This window comes from Pseudophryne corroboree, chromosome 6 (genome assembly GCF_028390025.1).
Source record: "Pseudophryne corroboree isolate aPseCor3 chromosome 6, aPseCor3.hap2, whole genome shotgun sequence".
NCBI lineage: Eukaryota > Metazoa > Chordata > Amphibia > Anura > Myobatrachidae > Pseudophryne > Pseudophryne corroboree.
Window position 1 is genome coordinate 493,868,952 of NC_086449.1, and position 23,087 is coordinate 493,892,038.

At 46.0% G+C, this 23,087-nt stretch overlaps 1 protein-coding gene across 3 annotated transcripts in view; it reads left to right on the plus strand.

The window, feature by feature from the left end:
• Positions 1 to 23,087, plus strand: part of TMEM117 (transmembrane protein 117) — a 724,897-nt gene that overhangs the window by 137,629 nt on the left and 564,181 nt on the right. For all 3 annotated transcript variants that reach the window (XM_063927348.1, XM_063927349.1, XM_063927347.1), the window contains exon 3: positions 10,564 to 10,696. In XM_063927348.1, coding sequence (XP_063783418.1) covers positions 10,564 to 10,696 — 133 coding nt within the window. The remainder of the gene's footprint in view (positions 1 to 10,563; positions 10,697 to 23,087) is intronic.

The window sequence follows — 23,087 nt, forward strand, 5'->3', positions numbered from 1 at the left end:
AAAAGGTACAGCTAGAGGGTATGCCACTGCATCTGCAGCAAGTCTCTGCGCTGTAGATAAGGGGGAAAAATCCTTTTACTGCAGCGTCCTATGGGGGTCATTCTGACCTGATCGCTCGCTGCAGTTCATCGCAGTGCAGCGATCAGGTCAGAACTGCACATATGCCGGCACCGCAGTGTGCCGGCACATGGCTGACAGCCGACGACTGTCGTTGCCTAACGATCACCTCTGCCTGATTGACAGGCAGAGGCGGTCGCTGGGCAGGAGGGGGTGGCACGGTGGCGTTTGCTCACCGTTTTGTGGCCGCGGTCCGGCCAACGCAGGCGTGGCCAGACCGTGAGGTGTGCGGGCCACAACGGCTGTGTGACGTCACACGCAGCCGCTGTGACCTGGGCAGCGACGAGTAACTCCCAGCCAGCCACAGGAGCTGCGCTGGCTGGGAGTTACTCTTCAAGTACAAAAGCATCGCCGCTGTGCGATGCTTTTGTCCTTGTGCAGGGTGGGCCGGCCTGACATGCGGGACGGACTTGCCCTGTGCTGGGTGCCCCCCAGCATGTCAGTGTAAGTGATCGTAGCTGTGCTAAATTTAGCACAGCTAAGATCAGGTCAGAATGACCACCTATGTCCTGCTACCAGTCCGCCTGCTCCCTTCGGCATCAACAATCCCCACTCCCTAGCCGCGGCGCACGTGGAACAAAAGCAGCTGCGGCCATCGGCATAGATGTGTATGAAAGCAGAGCAGTGGAAGGCTTTCATAGCCCTCCCAGCGCCGCATACTCTCTCTGAGTCCCGGAGCCTTATCTGCGCGTGATGTCACAGAAGTGCCTCCACGCCACAGCCACGCACAGATCCCCAGAGGCCCTGACTCCACAACACAGCACCTGGCCGGCCAGCCTGGAAGCCCCGAGATGGCTAATGTAACAGATAAAGTGAGTGATATCGTGGAGGGTAATGTCTGGTGCTAAGGGCTGCTGGGAGCTGTAGTCTATTGAGTGCATCTTCTTACCTGTAATGTGGTGCGTTGTGACACCAGCGCTAACAATAGTGATTGGCTGCTGTGCTAGTCTCTGGGAGAGCCACTGCCAAAGGGAGGACAGCAGCCTGGCTTCTTCCAGGAGGAGAAGCAGGAGAAGCATTACCTGCACCTCCATCACTCACAGTACCTCTGGGCCCAATCTGCGGCACCCGCACACACCCCCTCTACCACCCACAGTGGCTCCGGACCCCCTCCCCCACCTGCAGCACCCCTGCACCCGCCACACCCGCGGTGGCTCCGGACCCGCACTTGCCCCTCCCCCACCACCGCACCAGCCCAACCACACCACTCCCACAACCACCCCTCTCCCACCTGCGGCCCCCCTTCCCTCTCCGTGTGTCCCCCGCACCTGCCACTCCCCCAACCACAGCACCTACTAGGTGATTCATCAGGCCCTGCATGCGCTGTTCACGCCGTTGCAAGGGGCTACGACCCCTTAACCATCGCATGCCCTTTGTCCGTGCAATATTTAACCACTCACACAATTATGATTGGAGGTAATACTCCATATAATACAACTGTTGCACGCCATAAGAGCGTGCAAGGGTTAAGGTGGTGTAGCCCCCCCTGACGGCGTGAAGAGCGCCCGTAGGGCGCGATGAATCACCTAGTATGTTTATAATTTGCATGTAATATTTTTTCCTGTGATAAATATACCTACTATATGGAGATTATAATCTTGTGGATCAGTTTCTTCAGTATAAACAGTTTATTTTGTGTTATTTGTTTCCTATATAAAATTCACAAAAGTTTTATTTGCCGATGTATGGGATCCTGGCAGTCCTAATACCGACTCCGGGATCCCAATGTTTTAGAAGCCGACAGGGGTTAGTAAGGGGTGTTCCCCCTCTCTCCCCTACCCCCTAACTCTCCCTACCCACAGCCTAACCTTAACCTCCCCCCCCCCCTGTTGCCTAACCCCAACACCCCCCCATAGGTGCCTAAACCTAACAATCGGATTAAAATTTAGATTGCACCTCCAGTGTGTAGAATTTCATTAACTACAAAAATGGTCCTGTTAACATATCTGCTACGGGTGCTCCTTTGGTGACGCCGAGAACCATGGATTAATATTTTATGAACAATGCTATAGATTTACCAAATTTTTAACACTCATGTAGTATTATTATTATTATTATTACATTTTATTTATAAGGCGCCACATGTGTTTCGCAGCGCCGTACAGAGGACAGTACAGGGAGACAAAACATAGCATTACAGTAAATAAATAACAGAAATAGAGTACAGGTAACATAGAGCACCACACATTCTCAAGACATAATACAGCTAAGTATTGAGGGAGTGATCATCGTACTACTAGGGGCTGGTGGCCATAGATGGAGATGAGCCTTTACTTGCAGGGTAAAGATGGTCTTTGAGTAAGGGAGAGCTGCGAGTGAAATGTGTTGAGACGAGGGCTTAGATAACAAGAGGAAAGAGGGCCCTGCTCTGAAGAGCTAACAATCTAATTGGGAGGGGCGACAGATAGATGACAAGAGGTGCAGGCAAGCGGGAGGTATCCTGATGGCAGTATGCAAGCAAAGCTGAGATGTTCACGGCATGAGGCAGGGGGGTGAAGGCGCTGCTTCAGGACTGGGTTATGCATCGGGAGGGTATGCTTTGATGAATAGGTGGGTTTTTAGTGCCCGTTTGAAGCTTTGCAAGGTCGGGGAGAGTCTAATGGAGCGGGGGAGTGCGTTCCACTGAAGAGGTGCAGCATGGGCATGGTCTTGAACACGAGCATGGGAAGCAGTGACCAGGGCGGTGGAGAGGTGACGGTCATTGGTCGACCGTAGGGGGCGGGAGGGAGTATGAAGGGAGAGGAGGTTGGAGATGTAGGGAGCAGTGGAATTAGAGATGGCCTTGTATGTGAGGGTGAGGAGTTTGAAGAGGATTCTGTAGGGGAATGGGAGCCAGTGTAGATTTTGGCGAAGGGGTGCGGCAGATGTGGTGTGGCAGGAGAGGAAGATAAGCCTAGCTGCAGAGTTTAGGACAGATTGGAGGGGAGCAAGATGGGAGCAAGCAAGGCCAGTGAGGACAACATTGCAGTAGTCAAGTCATGAGATGACCAGTGAGTAGATGATGAGTTTAGTTGCACTCTGGGAGAGATATGGCCTGATACGAGCAATGTTGCGTAGCTGGAAACGACAGGATTGTGCCAGAGCTTGGATGTGGGGTGCAAAGGAGAGGGAGGAGTCAAGAGTGACACCCAAGCAGCGGAGTTGGGGAACGGGGGAGATGGTGGTGTTGTCAACAATGATAGAGATATTGGTCGGGGGTGTTGCTCTGGATGGGGGGGAAGATGATGAGTTCAGTTTTGTCCATGTTGAGCTTCAGAGAGCGTTCAGACATCCAGGAGGAAATTGCGGAGAGGCAGCTGGAAACCTTGGACAGGACAGAGGGGGACAGATCAGGAGAGGAGAGGTAGAGTTGTGTATCATCAGCATAGAGGTGGTATTGAAGGCCAAAGGAGTTAATGAGCGCACCCAGGGAAGAGGTGTACAGGGAGAACATAAGGGGTCCAAGGACAGAACCCTGAGGGACACCAACAGGAAGGATGGAAGGGTGTGAGGTGGTGCTGGAGGCAGACACAGAGAAGGAGCGGTTAGTGAGGTAAGAAGAAAACCAGTCAAGGTCAGTGCTAGAGAGGCCAGCGTTTTGGAGTGTGCGCAGGAGGAGAGGATGATCTACGGTGTCGGAGGCAGCAGAGAGGTCCAGAAGGATGAGCAGAGAGAAGTGGCCCTTGGATTTGGCCGAAAGCAGGTCATTGGTGACTTTCACCAGGGCAGTCTCAGTTGAGTGGAGTGGGCGAAAGCCAGATTGTAGTGGATCGAGGATGGAGTTGTCAGAGAGGTGGCTTGTGAGACGGCTGTAGACCAGTCGTTCAAGTAATTTGGAGGCGAAAGGGAGAAGAGAGATGGGACAGTACTTAGTGGGTGATGAGGGGTCGAGGTTGGGTTTTTTGAGAATCGGTGAGACCAGAGCATGTTTGAATGGTGAGGGGAAGATGCCGGTAGAGAGGGACAGGTTAAAGAGGTGAGCAAGGTGGGAGCAGGCAGTGGGGGAGAGGGAGCGGAGAAGACGGGAGGGAAGGGGGTCCAGGGGGCAGGTGGAGGGGGGGGGGATAAGATGAGGGAGTGGACTTCCTTTTCAGAAGTGGGATGGAAGGAGGACATGGTGGGATAGATGGTGGTGAGGGATAGAGGGGGCAGGGGGGTAGCAGAGGGGTGACGGCGGGAGATGTCGTGTTGTATGTCCTCAATTTTGGAGATGAAGAAGGAGGCAAAGTCAGTGGCAGTGATGGGGGAGGAGGAGGGGGGCGAAGGAGAGTGTTGAAAGTTTCAAAGAGACGGCGTGGACAGGAGGACTGAGAAGAGATGAGTGCTTGGAAAAAGGATTGCTTGGCGAGGGAAAGAGCAGAGCTGTAGGAGGAGAGAATAAACTTGAAATGGAGGAAGTCTGGCAGAGAGTGAGATTTCCTCCAGGAGCGTTCAGCAAAGCGTGAGCATTTTTGTAAGAAACGTGTTAGTTTGGTGTGCCAGGATTGGGGTTTGGAGCGGCGGAGGGGGACAGAGAAGAAGGGGGCCACAGTGTCGAGAGCAGCGGTTAGGGAAGAGCTATAGAAGGAGGCTGCCTGGTTGGGACAAGTCATAGCGGAAAGAGTAGAGAGGAAAGTCTTGAGGGAGGACATGAAAGTGGGGTTGAGAGACCCGAGATTGCGTCTGGTGGTGGGTCTGGGAGTGGAGAGGAGGAAGGAGGATGAGAGGGTGAAAGAAAGCAGATGGTGGTCAGAGAGAGGGAAGGAAGATTTGGAGAATTCAGAGAGATCACATCGGTGGGTGAAGACAAGGTCGAGGGAGTGGCCAAGATTGTGAGTAGGGGTGGAGGTCCATTGAGAAAGTCCAAAGGAGGTGGAAAGGGCGAGAAGATTAGTGGAAGCAGCATTAGTGATGTCAATAGGGATGTTAAAGTCACCGAGGATGACAGAGGGGAGGTCGGAGTAGAGAAAGTGGGGAAGCCAGGCAGCAAAGTTGTCGAGGAAAGGTGAACAGTCGCCAGGGGGGCAGTAGATCACTGCCACAAGGAGGTGAATGGGGTAGAAGAGGCGGATAGTGTGGACCTCAAAGGTGGAGAAGGTGAGGGAGGGCTCAGGTGGGATGACACAAAAGGTGCAGTTAGGGGAGAGAAGGATGCCGACGCCTCCACCCTGGCGGCCATCAGGTCTGACCGTGTGGGTGAAGAAGAGGCCTCCATAGGAGAGGGCTGCAGGGGAGGTGGTGTCAGAGGAGAGCCAGGTTTCAGTGATGGCGAGAAGGTTAAAAGAGTTGGAGATGAAGAGGTCGTGGATAGTTGGCAGCTTGTTGCAGATTGATCTAGCATTCCAGAGTGCACAGGAGAAAGGAAGGGAGGGGACAGGGGAGATAGGGATAAGGTTGGCTGGGTTCTGAGTGTATGTGGGTGATTTGGAATTTGGGGGGTGAAACCTGGCAGTGAGGATTGGTATGGGGCAGGAACGAGGAGCCATAATTCGGTACAGTAGTGTGGGTGTAGTATAGAATGAACAAGGTGAATGCGGGGTGTAGTGAAAGCAAAAGACAGTGCAAACAGGATTTTAATAAATAATGGAAGAAACGGAAGGGCTGAGATGGATACACACAGGGCCAGTTCTGGGGCTCTGTGCGCCCCGGGCGGCATTAGGGGGCATGGCTTCGTACAGGGGGCGTGGTCATTTACGCCCCCTGTACAGACTGAAATGATGTGCGGTGCGCGATGACGTCATCGCGCACCGCACAGCAAAGGTCCTCTCCACGAAGGGAAACTAGACGTGTAGCGTCTAGTTCCCTTCGTGGAGAGGACCTTTGCTGTGCGGTGCGTGATGACGTCATCGCGCACCGCACATTAAAGGACCTCTCCACGAAGGGAAACTAGACGTGTACGCGTCTAGTTTCCCTTCACAGCGGAAGCAGCGGGCAGCGGGGGGCACAGCAGCAGCGGATCTTGCCCTGGTGCGGCGCCCTCCGGAAGGCGGCGCCCCGGGCAAAAGTCCTGCTTGCCCGTGGCAAGATCCGCTACTGGATACACAGTGGTTGTAGATTGTGTAACTGAGGAGTGTGAGCAATGTGTTAGAGCAGTAGGGCTGTTACGTAATCAGACAGGTAGTTTAGTGTCCAGGCTGTGCAGGGTGCAGGCGTTGCTGGTAGTGGTTTAGATAACTCACTGTAGTCTGTTGTTTGCAGTTCTATTGTGGAGGTGGGGGTGAAAGTCTGTTGTCCTTCTGTGTCTCTCATGTTTATCTCCGTATATCTACATAGATTATATCATCATACTTTGCGCTAACATACTTAGCAACAAAAGATGCTTGCAGCCAAAGGTGCTTGTAGCCTTGATCTATACTAGTTAAATAACCTTGCAGACATGGATACAGGGTTAATTGATAGCAGCACCCACCCTCTGAAAACTCCACCCACAACAAAAGGTTGCCTCAAGGTGTGAACAAACCACTATACCCCCACTAATACACAGTGAGAACAGACTATAGTCTGGCCTAGGAATCACTAATTAAAGATAAAGTTGTCATTACCAAACAGAATTCAAAAAGCATGTGATGGATGTAAAGTTGCAGCAGTGAGAGATTTTTGCAGGAGTGATAAAGTTGTCATTACCTGAGGAAGATAAAGAGAAGGTAGAGGTCACATCAGCTGAGGCATCTCCGTATATCTCCATAGATTATATCATCATACTTTGCACTAACATACTTAGCAACAAAAGATGCTTGCAGCCTTGGTCTATACTAGTTAAAATGTACATGTATATGTACAACCGTGCAAATCCAAAATGCCTGTGCCAAGAACGAGCAGAACAGCTAGTTTACCTATATATCAGCACCTTAATAGACAGAGATTTCTTTGTTTGTGGTGTTACGGGAAATTGGCAGCATGATTCAGAGTCTGTAAGTAATGTTTCCAAATCCTTGCTGAATACAAGTCACAAAGAATTCTGAATATCGTCCCTATGATCTCTCGTCACTTTAGACGGGAGATTGGGTGCGGTAATCAGTTGAATTCTGCCCTATTATGGGGTACATATCGCACAATTTACTGGAAGAGGGGTTGTCCGGATCACTCCCCGGTAGCAGCCACTGGTGCATGCGCTGCTATTATCTACATTCCTCATAGTGTCCTCTGTGCTGTTTTTTTTACATAAATGTGTGCGTATGTGTGTGTATGTGCATGGAGATAGATATATAGAGATATCTCTATAAAGATTGAGAGATCTCTGTCATCAGGTGGGTGAAGTGGTGGGTAAGTCCAGCTGTACCTGAGGAGGGGTTGACAATCAGCGATTTAGGGGCTCTCAAATTAAATGATATCTTGCCCCCCATCCCAACCAAAAAGGTTGTGGTACCACGGACTATAGGTATAGAATCTGTTATGATTAAATTAGATTGAAGGTCTTTGATATCTGAAAAATTACTATCACCATTGTTATTATATTATGGTTGAATATGTTCAAGTATGTATAATGCTCAGTACTTTTCTGTTTTTGTTTGTTAGTATTTGACATGATCTGCTAGAACTGCTGCAAAGCAGTATTCCATATTATATTATTATTCGTTTTCTGTTTAAAGGCATACTGGGCACATTTATTACTACTGCGTTGAAGCCCCTGAAAACAGCCATTTTGGGGTAATACTGCCAAAATGAAGCATTCGTAAGGATTAGTCTTTTATGAGTATTGTAGGCCTGGTGCAAAAAAGTGCAGATGATGACCCATGTAGCATTTACCTGCTTGCTTAGTGACCGCGCCATCTAATAATACTCAATTTATTATTTACATCATGTCCATTTTATATGAACTAGCGTTTGGCTTTTAAGATAATTTGTCATTTCCATTTGGGCTACAACAGATTTTTTTTGTATTCACATTTTATATATAAAATGTGACTCTTAGGTTGGGAACACACTAATGTGTACCCGTTCCTTCATCGCTGCTGACGGGACACAGTATGCGTCAAGTACACACACATGCCTGTGCCATGTCTAATGGGGGAGTGACCTGTGACATGCTGCATTCTGCAGCATGTAATGGATAGTGGCATCCCCCAGGGGATGTCACTAGTGACCTGCGGTTTAGCTCATATCATGTACAATGTACCTGATTATATTGTTCTGTTCTGCTTCGGAATGATATTTCAGACAATATTTCATCTATTGTGTACCCAGCTCTTCATTTATTACATGTTGTCTCCCATATCTGAAAATCGGTATCCAAACTTTTTGGAGCGCGACTGAAATACAGTAGTGAAACCTTTCATTATCTGCGGTTAAGTGTACACAAACTTTTGTTTCATGCAAAAAATTCATATAAAATATTTTAATAAAATGACCTACATGCTGTGTGTATAAGGTGTATATGAAACATAAGTGCACTTCATGGTTAGACTTTGGTCCCATCCCCAAGTGATGTCATTATGGCAAGCAAATATTCCAAAATACTGAAAAATCTGTTATCCAAAATACTTCTGGTCCCAAGCTTTTCAGATATTGTAGACTCAACCTACAGTACCATAGTCTTGGTACTAGTCTTTCTTGTGAGTGTGACATCTCTTTATATTGGGCAGGGTGTACTAATTGACATCACTGCCCATCGACGCAATGCTAATCGCATATGTACTTACATATGCGATTAGTATTGTGAAGGACAACTCTTCCGATAAGAGTTGTCCTTTGCGATATCTGGCAGGTCCAAGACTTCTGGGTTTATGACCCGGCAGTGGTTCTGCGCATTCGTAGAGTGACGGGGCAGCGGCGGATCCCTCACAGCGGAGAGAAGCCTATAGGCTTCTATGGGGTAACGGCAGGAACAGCTGGCGGTGCTCCGGCGGCCAGCTTTTAGTACATTTTCCAAGTTTTAGGGATATAAATGCTTGCGCACAGATGGTATAACTATAATCAAACTGACTGAGGTACTAATTAAGTCACTTGTACTTTAGCATGGGTATCTTTAAAACCTGGATTATTAGGGTACCTTGAGGACTGCGTTTGGGAATCACTGCTCTAGATAAACTACAGATTGGTGTATGATATAGGGTTGCCACCTCATCCCTTTAATTCTGGACACATATTAATTACACACGTTATATGGCTGGCTGGCTGACTTCAAGAGTCCATTTCACCTGTTTTTAATCAGTCACAGAAACTGTGTAATTAATGTGTCCAGAATTAAAGGGATGAGGTGGTAACCCTAGTATGATGTCCAACTTTGAGCCTAGATATTAAACGTTACCTAACATCTTGATAATAATCTGAAATACACCTTCATTTTCCACCAAAAAAGAAACTCTTTTTAGATAGCCCTCCTGCTTACTATAAGTTTGGGCAATTATTTTTGGATCTACTTTATGTCACCTTGAAGAGGTTATGTGAAGATTAAATATAGTATATATTATATTTGAATTTATTAATAGTTCTAAAATAGTAATTATATATTTTACTCTGGTAAATGTAGATCCGACCAGCAGCTTTTATTCATAATTAGCTATTGAGGTAAAGGTATATTGGAATTGTCTTTATTACATTTGTCACAATTACCTTTGTATTGATGATATTGGTATTTAGCACATACACTATGCTTCCCATGTAAAGCCTGCTTGTTATGATGCAAAGGATGTCACCACCGAATGTACTGCCCAATCTTCGGCACCTCCAGGAATGTGTAAATACTATTTTGTGGGGCTCTTTGAATGGGTGGTCACATCACTAGATGTACTCTACTGCATGGACATTAAATCTTGTTTTTGTGTGAGGGTGCAATATACAGTGCCTTCATACATCTAGCCTAAGAATGCCCCACTGCACCCAGCTGCCACCTTTGAGTTCGAATGGGGCAGTTACATAAAAATAGGCATGATGATACTAAAGATGCTGTGTGCCTGCATTTCTGCCTTAGAGATGAATTATTATTGAAAAAGCTGCAGGGCTTAGCAGTGAAATGTGTTGGTGTACCAACTGTCACCCTAAAGATGCCAGCTGATTATATTGGTGCCTTTTCCATTATTGGACTATTACCTTATTAATTGCATGGGCGATCTCCTACTACTATCAGTTGGACTATATTTAACATCAAAAGACATCCGTATTTATGGTGAGGACTTCCGTGGAACATTGCACTCTTCTGTGGGACTGTCCTACAGCGTCTGTCATACAGTACCTAATTGCAATATTGGACTGGGCTGTCAGTTCTAAAGGAGAAAGAATAGTCTACCTACAAAAATTCCTTTCACTTCAGTCAGGCACGGCTCAGAAAGATCACTAATGGGTGACACTAATTCTGCTTTTTATGTTTTTATATTGTGTATGTGTCTTATGAATTATATTTATTAAATCATGTGTACCTAGTTCAGACAATCCATCGTGTATATTAAGCGCTGCCTCCTTCCCCTCTTTTTTTTTGTCCTTATAGATAAATTGTGCATTATCTGAAAAAAGTAGTATGTAACCTGAAAATAACAAATGTTTCTTTTGCAGGTCACTTACTACGGCTGAAGGTGTTTAGGGATGATCATGGTTCATGGATGACCATGTTTTTTAGCACAATACTTTTCCTCTTCATCTTCTCCCATATCTACAATCTTTGTCTTCTTATAGCAGGAAACATGAGGTGAGTCTGACTTTCATAAAGATATATGTAACTGTTCACAAAACAATTTCCAGTGATGAAGTTGCATGTCAGAGAAATATGATTCTGTAAAGAGAAATGATTGTTTCATTTTTGAAAGACTTTTCAAACTGGAGGATCTGTCCACATAGTGTACGGGTTTCAAGTAATACAAGATAAATGTAATGTCTGAGGGATCTAGTCCACAGTCAAGCTGTTAAACTAGACAGAGGTATTGCTGTAAGAGGAAATGAATTTATATTGCATACAGAGCATACCTTGACTGTATGTAGAGATAGATATTAGCAATCTCAAAATGAACAAAGAAACTAACATTGGGACACTACTGAATCCATTACCAAATGTGAACATGCCAGAAGAGAACGTACTTTATTTTTGGTATACCTTTGCAGGCTGTACTATATAGTTGTACTTGAACAGTGTTATAGGGTGTGCAGTTTTTTTGCTAGATTTACAAAGTACAATACCAGGTAAACCCTAATTATGTGCTGTAGATATAGGGGGGTATTTAATTGTTTAAAAAGTCAGTTGGGTGTCTATTTTTTCCTGTCTATTAGACATTTCAAACAAATGAATTCAACCTATAGAGTCCAAGAGAGGGAGCTGCTGAAGTTGGCAAGTATGCTGAACGGAGATAAGGTATTAAAGCATTTCAAGTATCCTGAATCGCTTTTACCCATCAGACAGACAGACAGACTGGTCAAGAGTGAGGCCTCATAGAACATGGGCCCTCATTGTGACCTGATCGCACGCAGCAACTTTTTGCTGCCCGTGCGATCAGGTAGACGCTGCCTATGGGGGAGTGGATTTTTGCATAGTAAGGCTGCGATCGCTTGTGCAGCCGTGCTATGCAAAAAAAGTTTTGTGCACAAAAGGAGTAGGTCTGGACTTACTTACCTGGTGCGATCACTTCAGCATCTCAGGTCCCGGAATTGACATCAGACATCCGCCCACCAAACGCCTCGACACTCCTGCTTTCGGAAATCCACTCCCCGAAAACGGTCAGTTGACGCCCGGATCCGCCTTCCAGCTGTCAATCTTCTTGCGGTTGCAGCTGCGACCACTTTCTTCGGTCGCTGCCCGTCGACAGCCGCCGCTGGACAGCTAAGCACCTGCGCATTGCTGCCGCAGCACATGCGCAGTGCCGAACCGATCGCACGGCTGCGAAAAGTGCAACGTGCGATCTGGTCGGAATAACCCCCATGGTTAAAATAGAGATTACAGTGTGCTTGATTTTGTCATCGAGTTTTCTTATTTGTTAGCAATAGTTAGCAACGTTTATTCCCAGGTACATTTACAGAACAGAGAAACATGAATTAAGTTTTACAGTCAGTCATCCCATTTCACAGAGAAACTGTGTACATTTCTGTATGTAGTCTTTTGAGTTCAGCCTTTGCCATGGGCAGTTTAAGAGAGGAAATGCTCCGTTTGCAGCCTCCATGTTTGCCCCCTTCTCTCGCTGGCATATGCGCGGAGTAGACTCTGGCACTGTGTCAAAGTCTACTCCACGTGCGCAAATCTCCAGGAAATCGGTACAGGCCATTTTCCTGGTGATTTTCTCTACTGCTCATCCAGAGATCTCCTAAAATATGTTGCCAGTACATGGTCTGCCGTGTGGTCCCCATGAACTCAAAGACTTGTGTGCACCTCACACCTTGAACCCATTATAGATATGTCTATGATTTTTTTTTTTCATTAAATTTTTATTGGATATACTCAAACACAAAAGCTATGGGGGTACAGAAAAAAGAAAATGCAACAGGGAAAATGAACACGGGGAAAGGGAAGACAGGACATCCACATACATCAATTATACAAAACATAAAATATACAGTAATAACAACAGACGCAAATAAAATAAAATTAAAAACAAAACCCAACAAGGCCGGAAAAAATAACGGGAACCTATTCCTGCGGCTCCTGTAAATCCTGCACATATATTCTCAAAACCAACAAAGGATAAGAACAGACAACAGATTACAATTAAATACTAAATCAATTGCAATACCAGCGGGGTCATATATTACATAATATGCAAACGCAGCCTGAAATACGTAGGCATGACCATGAGAGCCTTAAAACATAGCATACTTGAGCACGCTGACACCAATCGTAATGCTACTTCTGATCTAACCAAAATGAGGAAATTAACCTTGATAGCGAGACACTCACTCATGCCATTATAACTCCACCAAAGACATAAAGATATTCTGTGTGGACCGTATACACCAGGGTATTAGAGGAGGCATCTTAACACAAGAACTCTTGAGGTAGGAGAGTGAATGGACATTCCTCTTAGGGGCTCTCAAGCCTCTGGGCCTCAACAAATTCATTAATTATAGCACCCTCATTTAAAGTCAACATACCTGACTGTAGTAACTCTGAACCTCTACCTCTTTAGAGATAATCAGTTCTCAGCAACTTTCACGTTATCACCGCAAACCTGCATGCAGTACATCACTTGACTTTCAACAGGGACTGACTAATATTTTGACAGCCCCCACACATTTTATCTCACTAAGTTATCAACTAGTTCCACTTATTTGTGCTTATACATTCTCTTATTTACTACCACAAAGGTATTCACAATGACCTCTGTTAAAGCTGATTAACTTTCAGGAATAAAAAGCAATACCTTTTAATTTATTTTTGTGTAGGCCGATGCGACCGCTAAGCGTGTGTGTGCGAAACCCCTAACAGATGCGTACACGTTGCGTGCGCACGCTGTCACACTGTAAGCACAGAGTAGCTACACGTGAGGTGGAATACACTCTTTAACCCCTAGCAGGAAAGGGACAACGACACCAATTGTATTTAAAATATGTTGGGATCCAACCCACCAACAGTTATTTACTAACAGGGGGTTACAACAATTAATACAATCACAATAGGAGAAAAGGCTACAATCAATGATACATACGTTTGTCTCGCCAGCGCCACCCGGTCCTCGGTCAATCAAGATAGATGACTTTCAGAGAATCTCTCTGGCCGGCCAGGCAGCTGGGCTTTTTTACATTTGTCCAAAACATGATACAATAGAAACTGTAATCTCTTCACGTATAGGTCAAAGGGCTGGTCATTTACAGTACAGGAGGGGGTCATAGGTCGGTTTGAATAGGTGGGCGATGCCTGGTCCAGGTGTACTTGCAGTTGGTCTCCACTGGGTTCCAGCCGAATATCAGGAGTACAGTAAATACAGTTAATATTAATATTCTGCTCCTGCGTATATCTGCGCCGGAGCGTGTTATCTTCTGCAAACTGCTGCCGGAATATTGCTCTTAAAATACCTTACAGCTGGATACCAAACATCACCTCCTAACCTAATACTGTCCCCTCATATCCTGTAAAGGTGAATCCCTTTGTTGTTGTACCCTTTAAGCACGCGAATACAAATGCTACCGTAATTACTCATACCACGCGCTAATACACACTACTGCGTGAGCGGTTATACGCCACCTGCGAGTATGCGCACACACGGCAGAACAAGTACGCGCACGGAGGCCATCTGTGTGGTGTTTGTACGTACTGTTTATGGCTGTAATATTTTCGACTTCGACATTCTAACCCTTTGGCAGTCATCAATAACTGCCACACTTAACTACTAAACACAAAATATCATCTATACATTATATGCAAAGTTTTGGATGATCGGGGGAGAGTTGTAGGTGGGAAATGTATAGCCTAGTGGGATAGTAAAAAGCATGTATGTATGAATCAATGTCTGAGGGGCATGTATCATTGTGCCGTATATGTTCTAAGCAAGCTTCGAGGTATTGCGAAGTATACATTAAATCCTTCTTATCCCGTATTAAGGGTCTGTTCTTGGGCAAACAAACACTACCGAGCTCCTTTCGGGCAAGGGCTTTTGACCCTCACCTTTTCGGCTTCTAATACCAACAAATAGGGAGCACATTTATTTGATGATACATGAAGGGGGAAACATATGTGAGTGCTACTATATGTGGATAACACCTGTCGACTATGTGTGCCATTAACTGAGGGTTGCAGTGATGAAGGTAAGACACATATATAAAAAATGACATTCACATAACATTATGTATGGTTGACATCTTTTCCGGTTGGATGTTTCTGGGTAGAGGGGAAAACAGAGATAAATGGTGAAAGAAACAGGCCATGAAATTCATTTGCAATCCTTATCATAACACTGTCTCTATGGATGGATCATAAATCAAATCTGCTGCTGTAACAACGCCCTCGCTCCTTAGACTCATCAAATTTGTGCCGTGCTTGCGCCGCATCAAGATTCGAACACACCTGAATATCAAACCAATAATTATGAAGACTCCCAGGATACAAAGGAGAAACTTTCCCACACTCATAATAACATTCTGTGCCCACTCTCCTAACCCTGAGAACCATTTGCGTGGGTTTAACCATGAGACCCAGCCGGTCAGTTCATTACCCACAGCCGTCAAAGTTAGGTTGTGTTTCCTCCTGAACTCCCACTTCAACAGCAAGATCTCATCCATCTTTTGATCGATGATCTCCATGGGGTAGTCAGTGCTATTCGTAATGTACGTACAGCACTTCGCACCATATTGAGTTGCCAGAGTAACACAGTACCCACCTGTTACAGCCGTAACGTAATTAAGGACCATCCTATTCTGGATCAATTCCTTCTTGTAGGCTTGTAACTCCGTACCCGTATACCTGAAGGTGTCATCATACATCTCAGTGATATTGTCTATCAAGTTTGCTAGCGCATGGATGTACCTATAATTTATAGTTCCTCTGGCAGTACGGGTGATATCTAATGTGAGAAGGAACGGAGTCCCGGTGGATTCATGGATCAAATCAGAGGCTGCGAGTTCTGCCCTATCTATGAGGTGTCTCTTGATGATGTGTTCATAGTGGGTATGAGTATAAGGAGTCTGAGCGTTGCAGTGAATGTCTTTTTCATTTTATTGTGTGATATGGTCATGACCTCTGGTAGTACTCTCTCAATATAGCACAACCCTTCAGAGCTCGGAGTAAGCCACTTGTACGCTTTTCTCCCACATATAAAATAGGCATCATCTGGGAGAACATAAGGGACAAAATGTAACAACACCATATTGCAAATCTTCCATGTAAAGAAACCAATCCCTAGTTCTCTCATTTGCTCAGTACAAGTATCAGGCTGGATGATATGGGCACAATACCCCTGCGATACCTTTCCAACCCACATGGTCTTGCTCCCACGTGTATATCGGTACCGAAAATACTTTCCACTGTTGGCTATCTTGCGTACAAGTTCAGAGTTGATAGGAATCCTATCAGCTCTGTGTGAAAAGGTAATTGTCTGGTTATTCCAAGTCACTTCCCAATTTCCTGGTTTTCGGAAATTGGAAACATTTAAAAACAACAGGGACCTATCTACGTTGTACTGGTGGAGCTTCAAGCTAGGGGGCCTAGATATATTGAATTTCTTGTCCACCGGTCTCCCACCCCGTAATTCGAGTACCTCATCTATCGTTAAAGGGTATGGTACTAATCCTGACTTACTCTGTCCTTGAGGTACCTGTGAGCATACCCAACATTCGGTTTGGTTAAGACCTTACCCACTAATGAGTGGTAATCACTCAACGGATGTTGGCCCATGTTGGCATTAATGTTGGACTGACATCTTTGGATGCACCCATCTTCGACTATGTTCTCGCAATTTCTACATATACAATATTTGTCAGACAATAACCCTTCACAGTGCCTCCGAGCTCCATGACTACCAGAGCGCTTACTGATACCAGCCTTTACTAGAGTGATGTGCTGCTCCTGAGATCCTACAAATCCGTACTCGCCATCAGAACCCATTCCAGATCCTTGCTCGACGTCTCTGGGACCCTCACAAAAACAGATTGTCCTGATCAAAAACAGAGTTACCAGAAAAACCCGAAACGCAGTTTCTTGAGGTAGATCCATTTCGTTAAGGAGCAAATGGAAAGAAATAAGAGGGGAAATAAAAAGGCCGTCCTTGATCTTGTTGTTCTCCGCGCTCAGGTGCCTTTCAACAGCCCTGCCTCTCAGCTTTCCCGGAATAGACTCTCTCTAGTGATTCAAGGTTCTCTTCACCTTTATCTTTGTCACAAGTTTTCTCCGGGTCAGCAACCTTCTTGCAGTGGGACGAGTGGACCCAAGTCTCTCTCTCTGCAACCTTTAGTGCTGTCGTGCTGGTCAACAAAACTTGATACGGTCCTTCCCACCTGTCTATGAGGCAACCTGAGCGTAAAATTTTTTGAATCATCACATAATCCCCAGGCTCAATGTCATGACAATTACTGTTCGGTAGGTCAGGACCACCAGCTTTAGATTTCTTTGTTGATTTCTCAGCTGCTGGCTCATCCTAACCAAATATTGCACAGTTATCTCGTTATTGCACTTCAAATCATCCTGGGGGTCTATCATTACATGAGGTTGTCGACCAAAAAGAACTTCAAAGGGTGATAAGTTAAGCGATGACCTGGGAGTGGTTCTGATGCTGTACAACACTAGTGGCAAAGCTTCTGGCCACAACAATCCAGTTTCAGCCATTACTTTGCTCAGCTTATTCTTAACAGTGCTGTTTATTCTCTCCACCTTTGCACTCGCCTGTGGCCGGTACGGAGTGTGCAGCTTGCTATTAATACCCATCAGTTTGCACATGACCTGAAAGACTTCACCTGTAAAATGGGTACCACTATCACTTTCAATCATTCTAGGGCAGGCATGTCCAAACTGCGGCCCTCCAGCTGTGGTGAAACTACAAATCCCAGCATGCCCTGACACAGTTTTGCTGTTAGAGAATGCTAAAGCTGTGTCAGGGCATGCTGTGATGTGTAGTATCTCAACAGCTGGAGGGCCGCAGTTTGGACATGCCTGTTCTAGGGATACCATATCTGTACACAAATTCCTGCATGATTTTCTTAGCAGTGAACGTGCAGTTTTTGTGGCAGCAGGGAACGCTTCTACCCAGTTTTAAAACACATCAGTACATACTAACACATATTTTAAATTCCTACAGGGTGGTAACTGTATGAAGTCGATTTGTATTACCTGAAAAGGTCTGTCTGTAGGAGGGATATGGGATGGCTCTGTTGGTATTGCCTTACCAATATTCTTCCTCAAGCAAATAAGACATGTCATTGCTTTCTTACCTGCATGAGAAGAGAACCCTGGTGCACTGTAGTAGGCTCTTACCAGTTTGCATATACCTTCTTTACCTAGATGAGTCAGACCATGTGCCACCTCAGCTAGGCTTGGGAGATATGCTCTGGGGGCCACTGGCTTACCGTGTCCACCTGTCCAAAGTCCTGAGGGCTCCTGACCATATCCCTTCGCCTTCCAGACTGCCTTTTCCTGTAGGGAACACAAATTTTGCATTTCAATTAACTGTTGTGTGTTAACCGTGTTAAATGTCATCAATGGTGTGATGTTCATTGGTATGGTGGTGCTTGCTGCGGATTTTGCAGCTTCGTCTGCCCGGCTGTTACCAAGTGAGATTGGGTCTTGGTTGTGAGTGTGTGCTTTATACTTGATAACAGCCACTCTGGTTCCTGTATTGCTGTCAGAAGCCTTTTTATGTGGGACGCATGCGCTACAGGTGTGCCAGCTGCCGTCATGAAATTTCCGAGGCGCCACAGGGCCCCAAAATCATGCACCACTACAAAGGCGTACCTAGAGTCCGTGTATATATTAGCTGACTTACCCTTTGCTAACTCACATGGTCTGGTCAATGCGACCAGCTCAGCGACTTGTGCAGAGTGCAGTGGGCCAAGGAGTTCAGCTTCTATGATACCTTCGTCATCTACAACTGCATATCCGGTGCACAGGTCTCCCGATTCTGTCTGTCTGTGGCAACTACCGTCAGTGTAGAAGGTAAAGTCTACTTCTTCCAGTGGGTTGTCACTGATGTCAGGTCTCGCAGTGAAAGTTTGGTTCACGTATTCCATACAATCATGCGTATCAGTATCTGCACTAAATCCTCCTTCACCATTGTTTTCATCCTACACCCTTTGTGCCTGTCCAGGTACACTTGGCAAGTAGGTTGCAGGATTTAGTGAGCTGCATCTCTTAATGGTGATGTTTACAGGGGCCATCAGTGATAATTCCCACTTTGTAAACCAAGCAGATGAGACATGTCTGGTTTGGGCGGAGTTCAGTAAGGCTGATATTGCATGAGGTGTATGAATGGTCAAGTCGTGTCCTAACAGTACGTCCTCACTTTTACTTCCCAGCAAAGCTATCGCTGCAACACTTCGCAAGCAAGTCGGGAGAGACCGTGCTACAGTGTCCAACTGTGCGCTGTAGTAGGCTACCGGTCTTCTGGCATCAACATGTCTCTGTGTTAAGACTCCTGCCGCGCACCCAGCACTTTCAGTACCGTACAATTCAAAGGGCTTCTCATAATCTGGCATACCCAACGCAGTTGCTTGTGTTAAACACTGTTTTAGTCTCTCAAACGCCAGTTCGGACTCATCTGTGTGAGAGACCCGTTCCGGTTTGTTCAAAGAGACCATTTCTTGCAAAGGTAGTGCCAGTATGGAGAACCCTGGAATCCAGTTCCGACAGTACCCACACATTCCGAGAAAAGTGCGGATCTGTTGCTGAGTTTGTGGCAGAGTCATGTCGTGAATCGCCTGTATTCTATCAGTGGTCAGTTGCCTAAGTCCTTGCGTCAAGCAGTGTCCCAAGTATTTAACCCTGGTCCAGCACAACTGCAACTTATCTTTTGAAACCTTGTGTCCTGTCTGGGAGAGATGAAACAGAAGCTGTTTAGTATCTGCCAAGGACAACTCAAGTGAGTCAGAACACAACAACAAGTCATCAACATATCGTATTAGCACTGATCCACTCTCAGGTTGAAAGGATTGCAAACAGTCATGCAAGGCCTGGGAGAAAATACTCGGGCTGTCAATGAAACCTTGGGGAAGACGAGTCCAGGTGTACTGTACTCCCCTGTATGTGAAGGCAAAGAGGTGTTGGCTGTCAGGGTGAAGAGGGACAGAAAAGAAGGCAGAACAGAGATCAATGACAGTGAAGAATTTTGAGGTAGAGGGAATTTGCATGAGGATGACAGCTGGATTGGGCACTACGGGGAATTGGCTCTCAACTATTTTGTTTATCCCCCTTAGATCCTGCACTAGCCTGTAATCCCTCTCCCTACTCTTTTTCACAGGGAAGATGGGACTATTGGCGGTGCTGGACGTCCTGACTAGGATGCCCTGCTGTAGCAGCCGCTCTATGACGGGGTACACTCCTAATTCTACCTCTGGCTTCAGAGGATACTGGGGAATTTTTGGAGCTATCCTGCCATCTTTTACTTGTATTGCTACTGGGACTACGTTCGCCATCAATCCAGTGTCCTGTCCATCTTTGGTCCAAAGGGAACCCGGTATTTGTGAGATCATTTCCTCTACCTTGAATGGACACGTGTCTATAACAGTAGAGTGCAACATTAGCCTTTGAGGGGTGTCTAATATATCTTGCACTTGTGCATGGTTCTCGGGGATATCTAAGTACAATATATGACACACCGCACTTTACACAACAGATCTCTGCCCAGTAAATTAGTCTGAGCCAATGCAGCCAACAGAAAGGAATGTTTAGTCTGCAAGGGCCCTATCGTAATCTCTGCAGGTCTACTCAAAGGGTATTGTTGCACTGTTCCTGTTACTCCCATTGCCAAAATCATTTTACCCGTGGTTTTTACACCTGTGGTGGAATTCAACACTGACCTGGCCGCCCCTGTATCTACAAGAAAAGGTAATGCTACACCAGCTACATCAACCATGACCTCAGGTTCACTACCAAGGCTAGCAATCAACTTCACTGGCTGTAGACTACAGGTGTGGCCTAACCTCTATTGTGCAGTGGGACCCTCCCGCAGCGCATTGGCAGCTACAATATGTGAGGGGGATATCTGTGAGTTTTTGGAGGCCTGCCAGTCCCTCCTGGGTGGGTACCTCCTTGTTTCCCCTCTATGCGGCTCATAATCTCTTCTATGTGGTCCCTGTTCCCAACTACGTGTATTGTAGTGTGGTTCATATTCAGGTCTAGGGGGTCTATATACGCTATGTGTCCCGCTACTTCTACAGTCTCTGGCAAAGTGCCCTTCTTTCCTGCATAGAAAACATGTGATTGACCGTGGCCTACCATCAGGGGTATGGGGTTTAGGCTGATGGGGGTTAACTGTAAGAGCCTGTATACTTACCGTCATCAGCTTCTCCCCTTGCGACTCCCTGTGTTTAGTGATATTACGATCATGCTCGATAGTGGACTCTCTCAGCGCAGCCACCTCTCCGAAATACCTCTCCAATTTGGCAACGAGGTTTGTACCCTTGTCCTCAGTGCCTCCTTTAATCTATCCATTAGCACAGAGACGGCTACCTCCCTGTGGTTGGCATTCTCTTTAATATCCCCTATCCCATGTATCTAGCCATTTCCTGCAGTGCTCTATGGAAATATATTCGGATGCCATTTCACCTTCCTTTTGTCTTATGGAGAAAATTTTGTTCCATTTATCAACAGTAGGGAAATACACTCCTAACTGCAGGTGGATTTGCCTTACATTCTCCTGATTGTACTCATCAGTGAGTGGCACTTCTGCATCTAATTTACAATCTGTTATGAATTTTGGGATGTCAATATTTGAGGGTAAACACACTCGTAGCACTGTTCGACAATCTTTCTTTATTTGTGGGCTCATGGGCATTGCCCAATTCTTTAATTAATTTTTGGCATCCGACTAGATCTTTTCTGGGATCGGGGAATTCTGACATAATTGACCTTAACTCTGCTCGGGACCAAGGACAATGCATGGCAATGTTCCTGATGGGAGTTACTCCCTGACTATCAGTTCTCCCATTGGGAACTGCAATCACCCTGACAGGATTTAATTCAACTATATAATTTTGGTTTGATTCTATAATACGGGGAGCTATCGTCTCTTCATAGTGTATGGTGCCGTACTTACCGGTGGACACAACCTCACTCACCCCTCCGCTGGGGGGTATCGCTACTACTCTTGGTGGTTGGGCCGTGCCCACCTGGGTGTCCTATATGGTGGCTGCTAGAGAGAGTGCCGATATCGTGCTGGGCTCATCCTCCTCACAATCCTGGGGAAAATTTAAAATGGGATACAACTGGCAAGGGTTAGGGTTAACACATTGATTAATCACTTTTCTATCCTTTTCCAATGCACCATTGGTTGTAGCCAATTTCTCTCCATCGACATATGGAGGTGGTGGTGCGCTCGCAATCGCTTTCCCGCTAGGTTTGGAACTTGCTGTGCGAGCCAGTTCCCTTTGCACATCCCCTTCTTGCTGCCACAAGTTTAAACAGTCTGTATGTCTGATCCTTTGTTTTCTAGATTTGATCAGACATATTCTATTACTTACATTCTGCAGTACCTCTGATTCAAAACTACCCATCCTAGGGAATGGTGCCCTATCTTCAGCAGTCATACGCATCCATTCATTGCAAAAAGCCTCCGTGTGTGGACCATATTTCTCACACATAATAAACCTCGCTGACCCCCTGGACCGCGGCTCTCCTGCCTGAACCCTAGCGACCACACGCCCACTGCTTATGCAATTGGATCCCATCGCGGACTTCTTGCCTGATACACAATTCCCAAATGCACAACACAAATAGGCGGTGAAAGACACCTAGCGCTTTCACTCGCTCCTTCTCCGCTGACGTACCACGACTCACTCCAATAGTGACCACCGCGTACCCAGTGAGGACCCTAACTGATTTCTATTCACTGGAAATTATAGGAGTAACTTACCATTTCCAGTGAATATCCACCGTTGAAGATTTTCCTGAGAGAGACCAGCGAAAACTTCCCTTTTTGTTATACACAAATCACGCTTGCGTATGCTCTACATGGCGCTAATGATACCTCAGTTTGTGTAAAAGCTCGCAAAAGTGGTATCAAGTTGCGCCACGTATCGCACGTACAAATGCGTGGTCCAATCTCACAGCATATAGATACTTGTTATCTATCCGCCCTGTGATCGATGGAGTTGAATCCACAAGCTGCGCTCCTCAGCCGAAGCGTAACACAAAACCTTTACTTCAATTCACAATTTTAAACTTCTCAATGCACAATTCTATATCACGCTCCTCTGCAAATCTCCTTACGATTTGCGTATTTCTCTATGTATTTACGTAGGTCAGCCACCCTACGCCGCCAAGCCTCCGCTTACTTGGTGTCGCCACGGGATCCTGACTTCCGGGGTTCAATCCACTCACTCCTACTTTCAGCTCACACAAATACACTGTTTCTTTTCTGTACAGAAAATATCACTCCCTGCGACTAGTAGTCTTATCCCAGAGGTAATACAGTTTAAACAATATCTTATACTAATCTGCTTTTGAAATCGGATAGTTATGT